The sequence below is a fragment of the Protopterus annectens genome, chromosome 5.part0 (assembly GCF_019279795.1).
Source record: "Protopterus annectens isolate FY-2018-M chromosome 5.part0, PAN1.0, whole genome shotgun sequence".
Taxonomy (NCBI): domain Eukaryota; kingdom Metazoa; phylum Chordata; order Ceratodontiformes; family Protopteridae; genus Protopterus; species Protopterus annectens.
This window is the reverse complement of record NC_056735.1, coordinates 354,653,868-354,667,202: the sequence shown is the minus strand read 5'-3', so window position 1 is coordinate 354,667,202 and position 13,335 is coordinate 354,653,868. Positions and strand designations below refer to the sequence as shown.

The window sequence follows — 13,335 nt, the reverse complement described above, 5'->3', positions numbered from 1 at the left end:
AGCTTTAACAAGGCATTAAAAAGTAGTTGCTGGCTGAGATATATACATAAGTATGAAAAATGTACTTCTTTATATAATTAACATAACACTGAATATCTTTCAAGATGTAGAATTTACAGCATAAACAGAAGTGTCAGTTTTCTTCTCAGTTGTCTAAGATTTCAGATGATGGTATGCAATGCTTTGTGATGGCATACAATGCTTTGTAAGTCACTTGGTTTAGGAAGTGTAAATAGTACAGTAACTCTAACACAGTGTACTGTACTTGAACAGTGATGGTACATTTTTCTGTCTCCCACCATGACATTTCACACCATGTCTCTTAATAACATGTAACTCTGTCTAATGTGAAAATATGAATGTAAATATGAAAATAATAATAGGTTCAAAGGTTGTTACTAGGCTAACCACCACTAGGACCCTTACAAGCCTAGCTGTGCACCCTAAACCATTTTGGTCCCCAAGTATCATGGGCGTCTATAGATTGGGGGCATGTTAGTTGGGAGGTAACTAAGGATTTGTAGGGGGTGATGATTAGGGTAAAACTTTTCTTATTTACAGCCTCTGTGCATAAGGGACATGGGGACAGACCTCGGATAAATTTACGATTTTGCCTTCCAGTTGTCAAGGTTTTGTTCGAGTAGTGTCACGGTCAAACTCTGTTTTACATGGATGGTGAGCTATTCCATAGTGTGGGGATTATTTGGGACACATATCTGTCCCTCCAGCACGTACTGTTTATGTCATAAGTGAAATTTAGTTCCTTGGATCTAGTATTTCTGGTGCTGTTTGTTTTGTCCGTGCGCAACAGATCCATCAGAGCTGGGTCGATCAGTGTAGGGCAGAGTATTCTTGCCCTGAATTCTCCTGGTGAGAAACCTTTGTGGGTGTTCTAACCTTTGCAAGTGTCTGGTTACATACATGCCAAAGGGGGCATTGTCTGGTAAGGGCCAAGTAGAGTGGTACTATAACTTCCTTGGACCTGAATGTCATGCCCTTACCTATAAGTTGGGCAACATATAATGATTTTCTTATTATCTGAGCTACATGTTGATCAAAGGCCATGTTGCTGTTTACATATATTCCGAGATCCCTTGCTACTGGGTTGACTCTTAGGGGTGTTTTATCGATAGAGTAATTAACTTGGGCTGATAGTTTCCCAAAGAATATTATAATGCATTTTTTAGCATTTTGTTTTAGGTTGTGCCTTTGGCAGCAGTCACTTGTCTATGTTAAATCCTCTTGCAAAATGTTGGTGTCTTGGGGGAATCTATAATAGCTCCCAGTTTACAGTCATCTGCAGACTTGGTGAGACTGAGGCTTTGAATGTTGGCCTTGACTTTTGAGGAGTACATGCCAAACATGAGCAAGCCCAGCATAGGGCCCTGGCATACTCCACTGGTGACTGGTCTCTTGGTGGAGGTGGTATAACCAATCCTGACTTCTTGGGTCCTGTGTGTGAGCCAGATGGCAAGCCAGTGAGTTTTGTAGAGATGAATGCCTAAGTCAAAGAGCTTGTCCACAACGCCTGAGTGTAGTATGTATCAGATGCCTTGGCCAGGTCGAGATAAGCAGTGTGCACTGTTTTACCCTCTTTCATTGCCTTGGTGACCCTCTCAAAGACGCTAACCAGGTTAAATAGGCATGACCTTCCCTTAACAAAGCCAAGCTGGGATGAGTCTAGTGTCTGCAGGTTGCTCATGTCCTTGTTTATCATTTATATGATAATTTATTTCATGGCTTTGCATATTAAACCTGTTAGACTGATAGGTCTGTAGTTCCCTGGGTTGGTTGATGGTCCACCCTTATGGAGGCGAATGACCTTTGCGGTCCTCCATTCACTTGGAACACATAGTGTTTCATGACCATAGTTGAAGAGTGCCTCAAGTGGTCTTGATAGGTTGTGGTTTAGACTGTTTAGAATGCAACTGGGAATGTTGTCAGGACCTGTGGAGGCAGTGTTCTTGACTTTAGTGAGTATCGCCAGCACCTGGTCCATGCTACTATTCAGAGGAAGTATGTTGGAGGGAATTTCACTTGGTGGAGCTGGAGGGAGTGGGGGTGAAGTTTGAGCTAAATTTAGCAGCCAGTAGACTTGCTATGTCACCCAGACCGATGTAGATAGTACCATTTGCCATCCGTTCAGCACACTGCTATGTGTTGCCTTTAGAGTCCACACAAAGCTGAAGAAGGCCTCAAGATTGTCCTTAGCCTATGAGGCTATACAGTTCTCATAGTTGGGCTTCTTGGACTTTATTAGATATCTTAGTTTGTTGTTTAGATGTATAAGAGCGCACTTGTCTTTAAGGGAGTTGCACTTCCTGATTTTGACCATGACATGTCTTCTTCTTTTATTATATACTCTTTAGGTGAGTATTCCACTATTGGGATTTGTTTTCAGTGTTTGTTTTGGATTTATTTCTGGTAAGTATGGCAGCCTCTATGCAGGCATTCACATGGTTGTATAGGGACTCTGTGAATAGTTCTGCATAGGTCACTGTGGTCTTGGGGTTAGGAGAGCCTTGTACTTTGACAAACTGTCACTTAATAGGATCTAGTTTGCCTTAGAATAGTTCCTAACTATTACTGGTTTAGCTGAGTTTTCTGGGTTTATTTTTACTTCAAAGGTAACAGCTTTATGATCCAACCTCACTAGTGAGGATGCAACACTGGGGTAGAAGGGGGTGCAATGCTGTCACATGTTGGTGAGTACCAGATCCAGTATGCTTGATTCCCTGGTTGGAGTGTGCACTCTGTTTCAGGGCATTTGTGTTAATAAAGTCTTGGAAGTGCTATGCCTGTGATTTTCAGGCAATGTACATTTCCCAGTCCATATAGGGGTAGTTATTCACCAATAAATAGGGTGTTTGGTTGGATGGTGAGTGTCTCTAGTAGGTTTAGGTAAGAGTTGTGAGACTCTAGGGACATATATGGTGACTTGTAGCTAGCCATGATATGGTGAGGGATCTTATCTAATGTGACTTGCACATGGATGAGCTCCATGGTATCATCCTGTTTAACCAACCTGGAGGTATGTTTGCTGCTAATGTAGATCAAGGCACCTCCACCTTTGGCCTCAGTCTGTGCTGTTTTTTGTCTTAATATGTGGAAGGCACTTTAGCTGTGAATTGGTAGAGTACTTTCTATGGCTTTAAACCAAGTCTTAGTTATGGCACAGATGCCTACATTTTCCAGCGTAAGGAGGGCTTGAAGGGCTTGATGGGTGTGGGTTTTTTTTGTTTAGGCTCCTAACATTGAGCAGTAACACCTTAAGGTTTCTTGTAGACTTTTTTACTATGTTGGTAGTTTTGTCTTTTTGGCATTGCCTAAAAAGGCTCTAAGGGGACTGATAAAGTTGTAGCTAGTATCTGAAAGCCTAGGTGGTGAGGTGCAGCACATCCTTGGCAAAGCAGTATTGTCTTTTGACCGTGTCTTCCCATGCTGACAGATATTGGATTCCATTGGAGTGATAGCAGAAACTAAGCTAATTATTAAAATCAGATTCTGATGAAGTCCCCAGTTTAGGGGATGAAAGCGCTCAATCTGTATCTTTGTATGTTGGAAGAATAAAAATAGCTTGGACTGAAGAGTTTGGCTGACTGAAAGTGTTTCCTACTGCTTCACAGTGTATGTTTTGGACTTTTCTTGATTATTAAAATGAATCATGTTTTATGTGGCATCATCCTTGGTGCAGGTAGAACACTGCTCGTAGCAAGGCTCATACCCATCTGTGACACATATCTGAAGAGATCCATTATGTCTCTTTTCATATAGTCCAGTAAGGTATGTGTCATGTCATTTACACCCACATGAACTATGATGGAATATATATATATATAGATGTAGGACGTTTGCTCGAGTGAGCAAACGACCGAAACCCAAACGGCCGGGCATACTTATGCGAAAGTGCTTCTTGGTGCGGGTAAGGGAAATTTCCCTTTTCCCTACTGTAGTGCGGTCTCGGAGGAAGAATATTAAAGTAGGGCCCCACATGGGGGTGCAGGGGGGCTTCACCCCCCCCACTAAAATGTAAATATAGTGTTTTATTTTTTTTTTGTAACACGCTTTAATGAAAGCGCTTTTTCAATAAAAGCGTTTTCGTTAAAGTGTGTTCGGTTATTATGGATTTGGAGCAAACGTCCTAGATCTATATATATATATATATATATATATATATATATATATATATATATATATATAATTTTTTTTTTTTTTTTGTGATTTAATAAAGATGATCTCAGATTCTTTGAAATGTTGTCTGTGTGTCTGGGTTGTAAATGTCTCAGCCATCAGAGACATGTCATGTTTTTTTTTCCAATTTTACATTGAACAGCATTAACTAAGTCTTTAGGCTTTGCTGCTTTCATTGCATGCTAGTCACTGACAAGTTTCTTTTTTTTATTATTCAGCGTCTGCATCTCCTAATAAACCAGTATTTCAAACTGACACCAAGCCAATCACTTCAGCAAAAAAAGGTTCTAAAATTCAAGCTGCCTCTCATAATGTAGACAATACTACCCTGACCTGTCATGCAACAAAAACTGTCTCAAAAGGTAATGTGATCAAATAATTATTTGCACTCACAGTGATTCAGTATGCCTGTCACTAGTTTTAGATACCAGCAGGCAAATAATCCTCCTCTTCTAAGCCTTGTACTTCCCTATTGTTTACCTCTTCCTCAAATCTTTGTCAGCCTCACTTTCCTTCCTCCAGTTCGTACCTTACTTCTTCGCAGTCTCTATTTCGTCTTCTCCTTTTCCCCCTGTGCCTAACTTAGAAAGGATAGAATGAGAGACTGACCTTTTAACATTTTTCTTCTTGCCTATGTATTTATATTGCATTGTACTATTTGTAAATTTGCAATTACAGTTTCTACTGGGTGAACTCAGCATTAATATCAGCATTAGTTTAAGTTGTGTATCTTGTCCTGATTGTGTTCTGTAACTCCTGGACTGCGGCTGAAATGGGGCCTATCAGTCCACTTCTCCAATTAAAAAACAAGTATCAATCAGTTGATCAATCAATAAATAAATAAAAGAACAAATGAATGAATGCAGTGTTGCCTACAAAATCATAAGGTGCTGACAGTAGCAGAAGTCCAAGTTCTTTAGTCAGACGTGAGCACACAGGCTTAACTAGTAAGCCATTATGGTTTACTTTCCTGGAATAGCAAACAAGAAGGATTCACTCTAAATGTTATTAACGTGGTTGTATTTAAACTTAATTCATTTAACCCTAGCTACACTTAAAGGCAGTTGTCTGGGATCATCCTGATGCTGCCTGCAGGCATCTGTTATTACCTGTTCATGTTTACATTAATAATTCCCAAATCGCTTTATGTTATTGTAATATATCATCTTAAACTTACATACTGAGAAATGCAACTGCATTGATTCTTGACTTTTGTTTAATGTAATTGAAGAGGTATTAAATGTTGTTTGTGTAGTACTTGTTTATATTGTCATAATTTTCACATTTTTTAAATATCTCCACTACATAATACAGACAGAACTGCATAGCCTCACATAAAAGGTCACAACTGGCTGAACAACATGTTGCTGATAAAATGTGTGTAACTTGAGTGTTTACTGGGATATTGTAAGCTCTTTATGAAACATTACAAAGTTAATATTTGTCATTTCTTGTAATTTATGAAATTCAGTTTAAGACCTCATATCTGAAATGTGTGACCACTGTAAATACTAATATGTGCTGAACAGTTTGCCATTAACACTTCTCCAGTAATACTTATGATTCTGGAGATATGCGGATAAATTTGTTTGAATTATGAGGACATAACCTAATTTTGTGGAAAGGCTTAATCTGATGTTGTTAATCTTCATTCATTCCTTACTGATAGGTGTGGCCTTATAACAAGCTCATGCCAGCCAGAAAACTCTTGCGCTAAGTTTTTACCCACAATGCCCTTCTGCCTGTTATCTCAGATCTCGTTTGCCACATTGCCATAAAGCTGTGTCAAGCCAGCTCTCAGCCAAGTACTTTGAGAAATTTCAAATTATTTGTATTTCTAATATTTTTTCTTCCCTATTTTATCACTAACTTACCCATTCTCTTACTGTTGTTTTTGATTGTTGTTGCTGTGTTTTTTCTTACTGTTTAGGTAGTCTTTTAGTACCATTGTTGGTTCATAGGTTCATACTAGGCTATCTGCCCTAGGGCATTTATAAGCCTAGCCAGAATGTGTTTGGCTTTCGCCACCCATTTTAAATTTATTTTGCTATGCCCTTTTTCAAGGTTAGTATACTGTGCCTCTGTCTAACAGTGACACAGAAGTGATACCCGGGGTAAACCTACGATCTCCCATCCACTCATCAAGATTCCTCTTGAAGAGAGTCAATGTGGGACTCTGCCTAACCTGGACTGGGATTTTATTCCAGAGTGAAGGGAGCCTCTGGGTTATGAATCTGTCCCTCCAGGATGTCCTATTTATTTCAGTGCTGAGGTTCAAGTCTCTCGAGCGCGTAGCTCGATGGGATTTGGATTTTCTGAGGTGCAGCATGTCCATTAATTCCGGGTTGGACATGGCTTTATACGTCAGGCACAGATCGCCTCTGAACAAGTGGTATGCCACTGAGTAGAGCTGGAGTTTCTTTAACCGGGCAGCATATGGCACCTGTTTGAGCCCTTTGATCCTCTTGGTGAGGTACTTTTGGGGTCTTTCCAGTTGCTGCAGGTGTGTGGTAAGGTACATCCCAAAAGGGGCATTGTACTCAATTATGGGCCTGATGAGGGATGAGTAAAGAGGCACGATGACCTCCCCTGATCTAGATGTGAATTCCTTCATGATTAGGTGGGCTATATAAAATGTTTTTCTAACCACTTTGGCCACGTGGTTGTCAAATGAGAGATTGCTATCAACTTGGGTCCCCAGGTCCCTAATGACGTCTTCTGTACTTAATAGATTACCACCTATGTGGTAATTTGTGGGCACTTTGTTTTTGCCAAAGGGGATGACTATACACTTTTTGGCATTTAGCTTGAGGCCATGGCTCTGGCACCAGTTGTCTGTTTCTATGAGGCCCTTTTGGAGGATGCTTGTGTCGGCTGGAGAGTCGATTATGGCGCCCAGTTTGCAGTCATCTGCGAACTTGGTCAGCCACAGTCCTTCCGTGTTGGCCTGTACCTCCGAGAAATATATACTGAACAAGAGAGGTCCCAGGACTGAGCCTTGTGGGACACCACTTGTAACTGGTTTGGAGTCTGACATGGCTCTAGCAATTCTAACCATGTGGGTTCTGTCCTTGAGCCAGTTTGCAATCCATCTAGTGACATAGGGGTTTATATTTAAGCTGGTGATCTTATCTATAATGCCCGAGTGGGGTATTGTATCGAAGGCTTTTATGAGGTCCAGGTAGGCTGTGTGGACCACCTTCCCGTCGTCAATGGCCTTGGTGACTGTTTCAAAGAAATCAACCAGGTTTAAGAGGCAGGATCTGCCCTTAACAAAGCCGAACTGGGTAGGATCCAGTGTTTGTAGGTCCCCAATATCTTTATTTATGAGGTCCATGATGATCCTTTCCATAGCTTTGCAGACCAAGCTAGTCAGGCTTATGGGGCGATAGTTTCCAGGATCCGTTGAGGCACCACCTTTATGGAGAGGGTCCACTGTTGCTGTACACCACTCTTTGGGCACATATCCTGTAGTAAGGCTGAGATTGAACAGTAGTTTTATGTTTGGGTTTAGCTCTTCTTGGAGTTCATGTAGGATGCAGCCGGGACACCATCTGGTCCCATTGATGCTGTGTTTTGCTTTGGAGAGGCGGCTCTTACCTGAGCATCTGAGATGTCAGGGGCAGCACTCTGCTGGGATAGATATTTGCCCTTTTGGTGGGGAGTTTGCGCTGAACCTGTCAGCTAGGATGTTGGCAATGTCTTTGGGTTCGTGTATTTTTGTCATTTTGGACTAATTCTGAGCATATCTGGGAATTACCACCCAGGTTCCTAACATAGCTAAAGAAAGCCTTGTGATTATCCTTAGTGTCCTGTGCAATTTTTCTCTCGAAGCTGGCCTTAGACAATTTTATGTGTGCCCGTAGTTTTTGCTAATACTGATCAGTGATGCCTTCCCTTTTGGGATTTTGCTCTATCATTTAGTAGCTTCCTCCTTCTATTGTATAGTTTGTTTATGGCTGGGGTCCACCAGACAGGACGTCTGCCTTTGGAGGATTGGGTCTTGGTTTTATTTGGGATCGCATGATCCATGCATTCCTGAAGGTGTTCATAGAATGCGTTTATAAAGGATTCTGCGGTCTGGGCCGTATTTTCCACAGGCCGGGGCTTTGAAGGATTCCACCTCAGTTTTGAGGAGTGTGAAATTTGCTTTAGAGAAGTTTTTCACTGTGGTTTTCTGGGCAGGGGTGGGGTCTGGATGTGAATATCCAGTGAGATTAGTTTATGGTCTGATCTTACCAGTGAGGGATACACTTCTGGTCTGGAGCATAGAGTCCCCATGTTGGTGATGATCAGGTCCAGTATGTTTTCCCCTCTTGTGGGAGTGGTAACAAGTTGTTCCATAGCATTTGAGTTTATAAATTCTAGGAACCTTTGGGCTAGGGTGTTGGAGCTAGAGTAATGCTCCCAGTCTATGTTTGGGTAGTTGAAGTCACCCAATATAATGGTGTTTGGAGAGACCTTCATATTTTCCAGTGTTCTCGGGAAGGCCGAGTGGGGTTCCTGGGTTTGGGAGGGTGGTCTGTAGCAGGCTATAAACTGGAAGGCAGTTTTACCCACTGTTAGTTGCACATGGATAGTCTCTGATGCTTCGTGCTTTGCCACCAACCTGGAGGTGTGGGTATCTTTGATGAATATCGATACTCCCCCTACTTTTCTGGTTTGGTCCAAGTTTTGGGGCCGAAAAGCATGGTATGAGGTATAACCTGGTAGTGCTGGGGTGCTCTCAGGAGCCCTGAACCAGGTTTCTGTTACTGCACAGATATCGATGTTCTCCATGCTAAGGAGAGTTTCGAGTGTGTGCATCTTGAGGTTTAGACTTCTGGCGTTGAGTAGCATTACTCTTAGTTTCTTATCCCTTGTGATACCTATGGAGGTGGGTTTGTCTTTTGAGCCTTGCCTAAAAAAGGCACTATGGGGGTAGCAAGAGCCTTTGCCAATATCCGAAAGCCCAGGGGTGACAGGTGCAAGCCGTCCCTAGCGAAGCATCGTGGCTTGTCGAGCATATCATCCCAAGCTGACAGGCATTGGATCCCCTTTAAATGACACCAGTACTTAAGCCAATTGTTGAAATTGATCATCTTGTCTTCATATTGTGGCATCATTCTTGGTGAGTGTAAGATGCTACTCAAGGTCAGGGTCATACCGGCCTGGGCTACATGCTCAGAGAGCTCCTTTATGTCTCTTTTCATGTAGTCCAGGGAGGTACGTCTCAGGTCATTCACACCAGCATGGACAATGACTGAGTCATATTTGTACTTGCCTTGGAGTGACCTGAGTGCTTGTGTTATGTGGCGGATCCTAGCACCCAACAGGCTGCTCACCGTGACCCTCTCCTTGTTCAGCCTGGTGAGCGGGACGTCAGTGTGCCTGACGATAGTCACCTATTACAAGTGTATCAGGTGTGTTGTTTAGTCTTAAGGGCTGTGACTGTTCGGCACACTGGCTTTGTGAGATATGTGTTGCACGTGTTTTGTTTTGGGGTAGCAGCTGCTTGGGTGTCTGCTTTGGAGGTCTCTGCTGCTTCGGCAGATCTTTATTTAGAGCCTCCAAGTATGTTTTTGTGTGATTGTGTTTGGTTTGCTGTCGTGGTAGGTCTATGTGAGACTGAAATTGTAGTGAGTGTGGTTTCCTTCTCCTCCTGACTGGTTATGCCAGTACTGAGTTGAGAGAGCTTAGCCTCCAGTTTGGCTATATGGTTGCATCTCTCACATGTGTTGGAATTTGTTGGGAGGAGGAGAGGGTTGTCTGTGTACATGAGGCAGTTGTAACATTGCCTCAAGATTCCCAGATTCACCAGCTGGACCGGAGAGGAGATTGACAACTGACCTTTGGACATGCTAGAATAATATTGGGAATTCCTTAATAATTGAAAATCAGGGCCAGTGGGGAGTGAGGGTGTAGTGCTTTTAATTTTTAGTGCTGACTTATATAATTGCTTTAGTGAGCAAGTGTCAGGTAACTTAAGTGCAATGTGTTACAGGTAACTTAAATGCAAAAACGACAAACAGTAACTTTCGTTCAAGTGAAACAAGGAAATAAGTACAGTAAGCAATGCAGATATCACTAGTGATCCACAGAAGCTGAGAAGCAGTATTAGGTGGAATTAGCGTTCCAGGGAAACAACAAGCATATAAACAAAGCTAGATTCAGCAGGCCTGGATCTAGTCTATGCTACAGCAAACAAGGTGTACCAATTTCAGTAAGATACAGTTCAAATATTCAGGCACTATAAACCTTTAACCAGAAATTCCCAGCTCAGAAGGGCAGAGTCCAGCCTCTTCTCCCACAAGAGTGCAGACCGCAAACCTTCTTAATGTAAAATAACTGGCCTGAAGCCCAAGTGCTTAAACCAGAACTAATACACTTTAAGAATAACAGACACTGGGCTCTCAATCAGCAGTTCCCAACTTAGAAGGATGAAAGCTACCTGTCCTGCCACCACAGTGCATGCCAACAAACCTTCCTAATGTAAAACAACTGGTCTGAAGCCCAAGTGCTTAATCCAAAAGACTTAGAATGATAGCTACACTTTAATCAAGTTACTACCAAGCAGTAATAAATACAATTGAATACTTTAGAGAATGCCTGGATTAGTGCTCAAGTTACACAAACAAAGCTAGATCCAGCAGGCCCGAATCCAGTCTATGCCACAGCAAACAAGGCGCACCAACTTCAGTAAGAAGCAGTTCAGATATGCATGCACTATAAGCCTTCAACCAGAAATTCCCAGCTCAGAAGGGCAGAGTCCAGCCTCTCCTCCCACAAGAGTGCAGACCACGTACCCTCTTAATGTAAAATAACTGGCCTGAAAGCCCAAGTGCTTAAACCAGAATTAATACACTTTTAGAATAACAGACACTGAGCCCTCAATCAGCAGTTCCCAACCTAGAAGGATGTAAGCTACCTGTTCTGCCACTACAGTGCAGACCACAAACCCTCTCAGTGCAAAACAACTGGTCCGAAGCCCAAGTGTTTAAACCAAAAGGCTTAGAATGAGTTACACCAAGCAGTAATAAATACAACTGAGTACTTTTAAGATGATGCAAAAGTAAAAAAGTAGGTAGAAACACAAGTACAGTAAAAGCAGATGACTTTTTTTTTTTTTTTTTTTCTGAACAAGTGCTGAGATCAAAGAAACAGATTTGAGTGCTGAAACTAGAAAACTGGCTAGTTATAAGAAAAAAAAACTAAGCTAGAAGGCTTCCCTCCAACACAGAAGGGCTTGGGGGCTCAGAAGCCTACAAATAGTCTATACCACTTAACAGGAAAGGCAGGAAACAAGCTTAAATTATTTTTTATTTAATTTTTTTTTTCTAGTCCACAAGATTGGTATAGGCCTTTTCTCCCCTCTACCTTTGTGGTAATTCTCTTCAAATACAATTTTTGGTATTTCCCTTTCCCCTTCTTTCTTCCTTCTTCTTTAAAAAAAAAATCCTTACTATAATCTTTGATTAGTGTTTTTCTTGTAGTAGTTGTTAGTCTCTACAGCACCATGTCGGAAAAGAAGGGAGCTACTGGTTTTAAACAGTGTGACCAGTGCAGCCGAAAAATGCCGAATTCAAACACCCACAACTCCTGTGTATATTGTCTGGGTGTTTCACACCTGTCTCTTCAACCTCCTTCCTCTATTTGTAAAGGGTTTAGTTCCAGAACCCTTAACGAAAGGAAAAACAAGTTAATCTTGAAGGGTTTCCTTAAGACACCCATCTCAGAGGCTTTTTCTGGGTTGGAGGGCTCATCTCCTCCCAGTAAAGAAAATAGACAGAGACCTCACTCAGTTCCTTCATTACCTTTGGGTTACAAAAAGCAGGAACCCAAGCAAAAGCTTCCAGAATTTTTGGCCTCAGGACCTAAATTGACTTCCACGGCACCGTCTTTGGTTCTGACCATGGCGCCGTCTTCAAAAACTGTATCTTCAGTGCCAGTTACTATGGCACGGATTGTGTCTTTGGCACCAACTGTACCAAGACTAGTAATTTCTACCTTGGTGCCATCACTAATACCTTTAACCCCAGTACTGTCTAAGGCACAGCCCTTGACTGTGACATCAAGCTTGCCTTTAATTGCTGCTCCAGCAGTTTCTGTACCAGCCACACCTCCTACACGTCTCCACCCACGAGACTTTGGTGCCAGTGGACCATACAGTTCGCACCCGATATTCACCCACAGTGGATCTCTTCTTTGGGCAGGAATTCAGCCCTTTCTTGGAATGACCAGACACCCAGTCGGGAATATCAACACGCTCCACCAGGAACCTCTCAGAATTGGATGTGGTGCATCTTGTGGATTAGTTGCTGACAGCAAAAGGGATTACAACACCTTCCAAAACTCCTCTCCCTATAGGAGTTTGGAGTCTTTCTCCACAGACACCAGCATATTCTCCTCCTTTGACCTCCATACAGTTATCGAAGACCCTGGAACCAATGCCCTTATCGGCATCCATTGCTTCGGTACCACTGGTGGACCTCACCGTGGTTCCGGAGCTGACCCTTTGTCCTTTGGTTCAATCAGAACCGAGCCTCTCTCAGGATCATGACTGGACTGCAGGCACTGTGGTTCCTAACACGGCGCTGTATTTTTCTATGGCGCTGCCTATGGTCCCAGGATTCCTAATGTTAACAAGTCCTCTTGAGGCTCCGTCCTTGGGAGCTGGTCCATTGGAGTGGGGTGTGACCTTGGTTCCGAGGTTGTCCTTCTCGGTTCTGGGCTCCCATCCCTCTTCAGGCGGAATGGGTTTCCAAGCAATTGAGAGGGCCCTTGCCTCTGTAGGCAAGCCGTTAGCATTGGAGTATCAGTCATGTCCTCCCTCTAAGCCACAGCTGACACAAGCCACCGCTTTGGGACATCGAGCACAAGAGCCTCAGGATACCCTACCGCAGGGTACCCCTTCTTTGGAGTCCTCTTCAGAAGCCCTCACTGAAGAGGTACCACGTAAGAGGACGCGCAAGCGGAAGCACATGGACTCCCCAAGGACACGGACTATGATGAAGGGGACCCACAGTCACACCATGATGAGATTGGAGACATCCTTGAAAAACTGAAACAGAGGGGATGACTGGAAGCCCACCAACCCCTCCTCCAAGGAGTCTGTGTTCCTGCAGGCATTTCATGCTCGACCCTCAACTTCCTGGGTGACCCCAC

The 13,335-nt window shown here is 42.8% G+C and overlaps 1 protein-coding gene across 4 annotated transcripts in view; it reads left to right on the top strand.

The window, feature by feature from the left end:
- The window catches only part of LOC122802629, a 1,172,105-nt gene that overhangs the window by 887,115 nt on the left and 271,655 nt on the right, over nucleotides 1–13,335 (top strand). For 3 of the 4 annotated variants that reach the window (XM_044072318.1, XM_044072317.1, XM_044072320.1), the window contains one exon: nucleotides 4,410–4,553. The exons of the other annotated variant lie outside the window; for it this stretch is intronic. In XM_044072318.1, coding sequence (XP_043928253.1) covers nucleotides 4,410–4,553 — 144 coding nt within the window. The remainder of the gene's footprint in view (nucleotides 1–4,409; nucleotides 4,554–13,335) is intronic. 4 annotated transcript variants of the gene reach the window in all.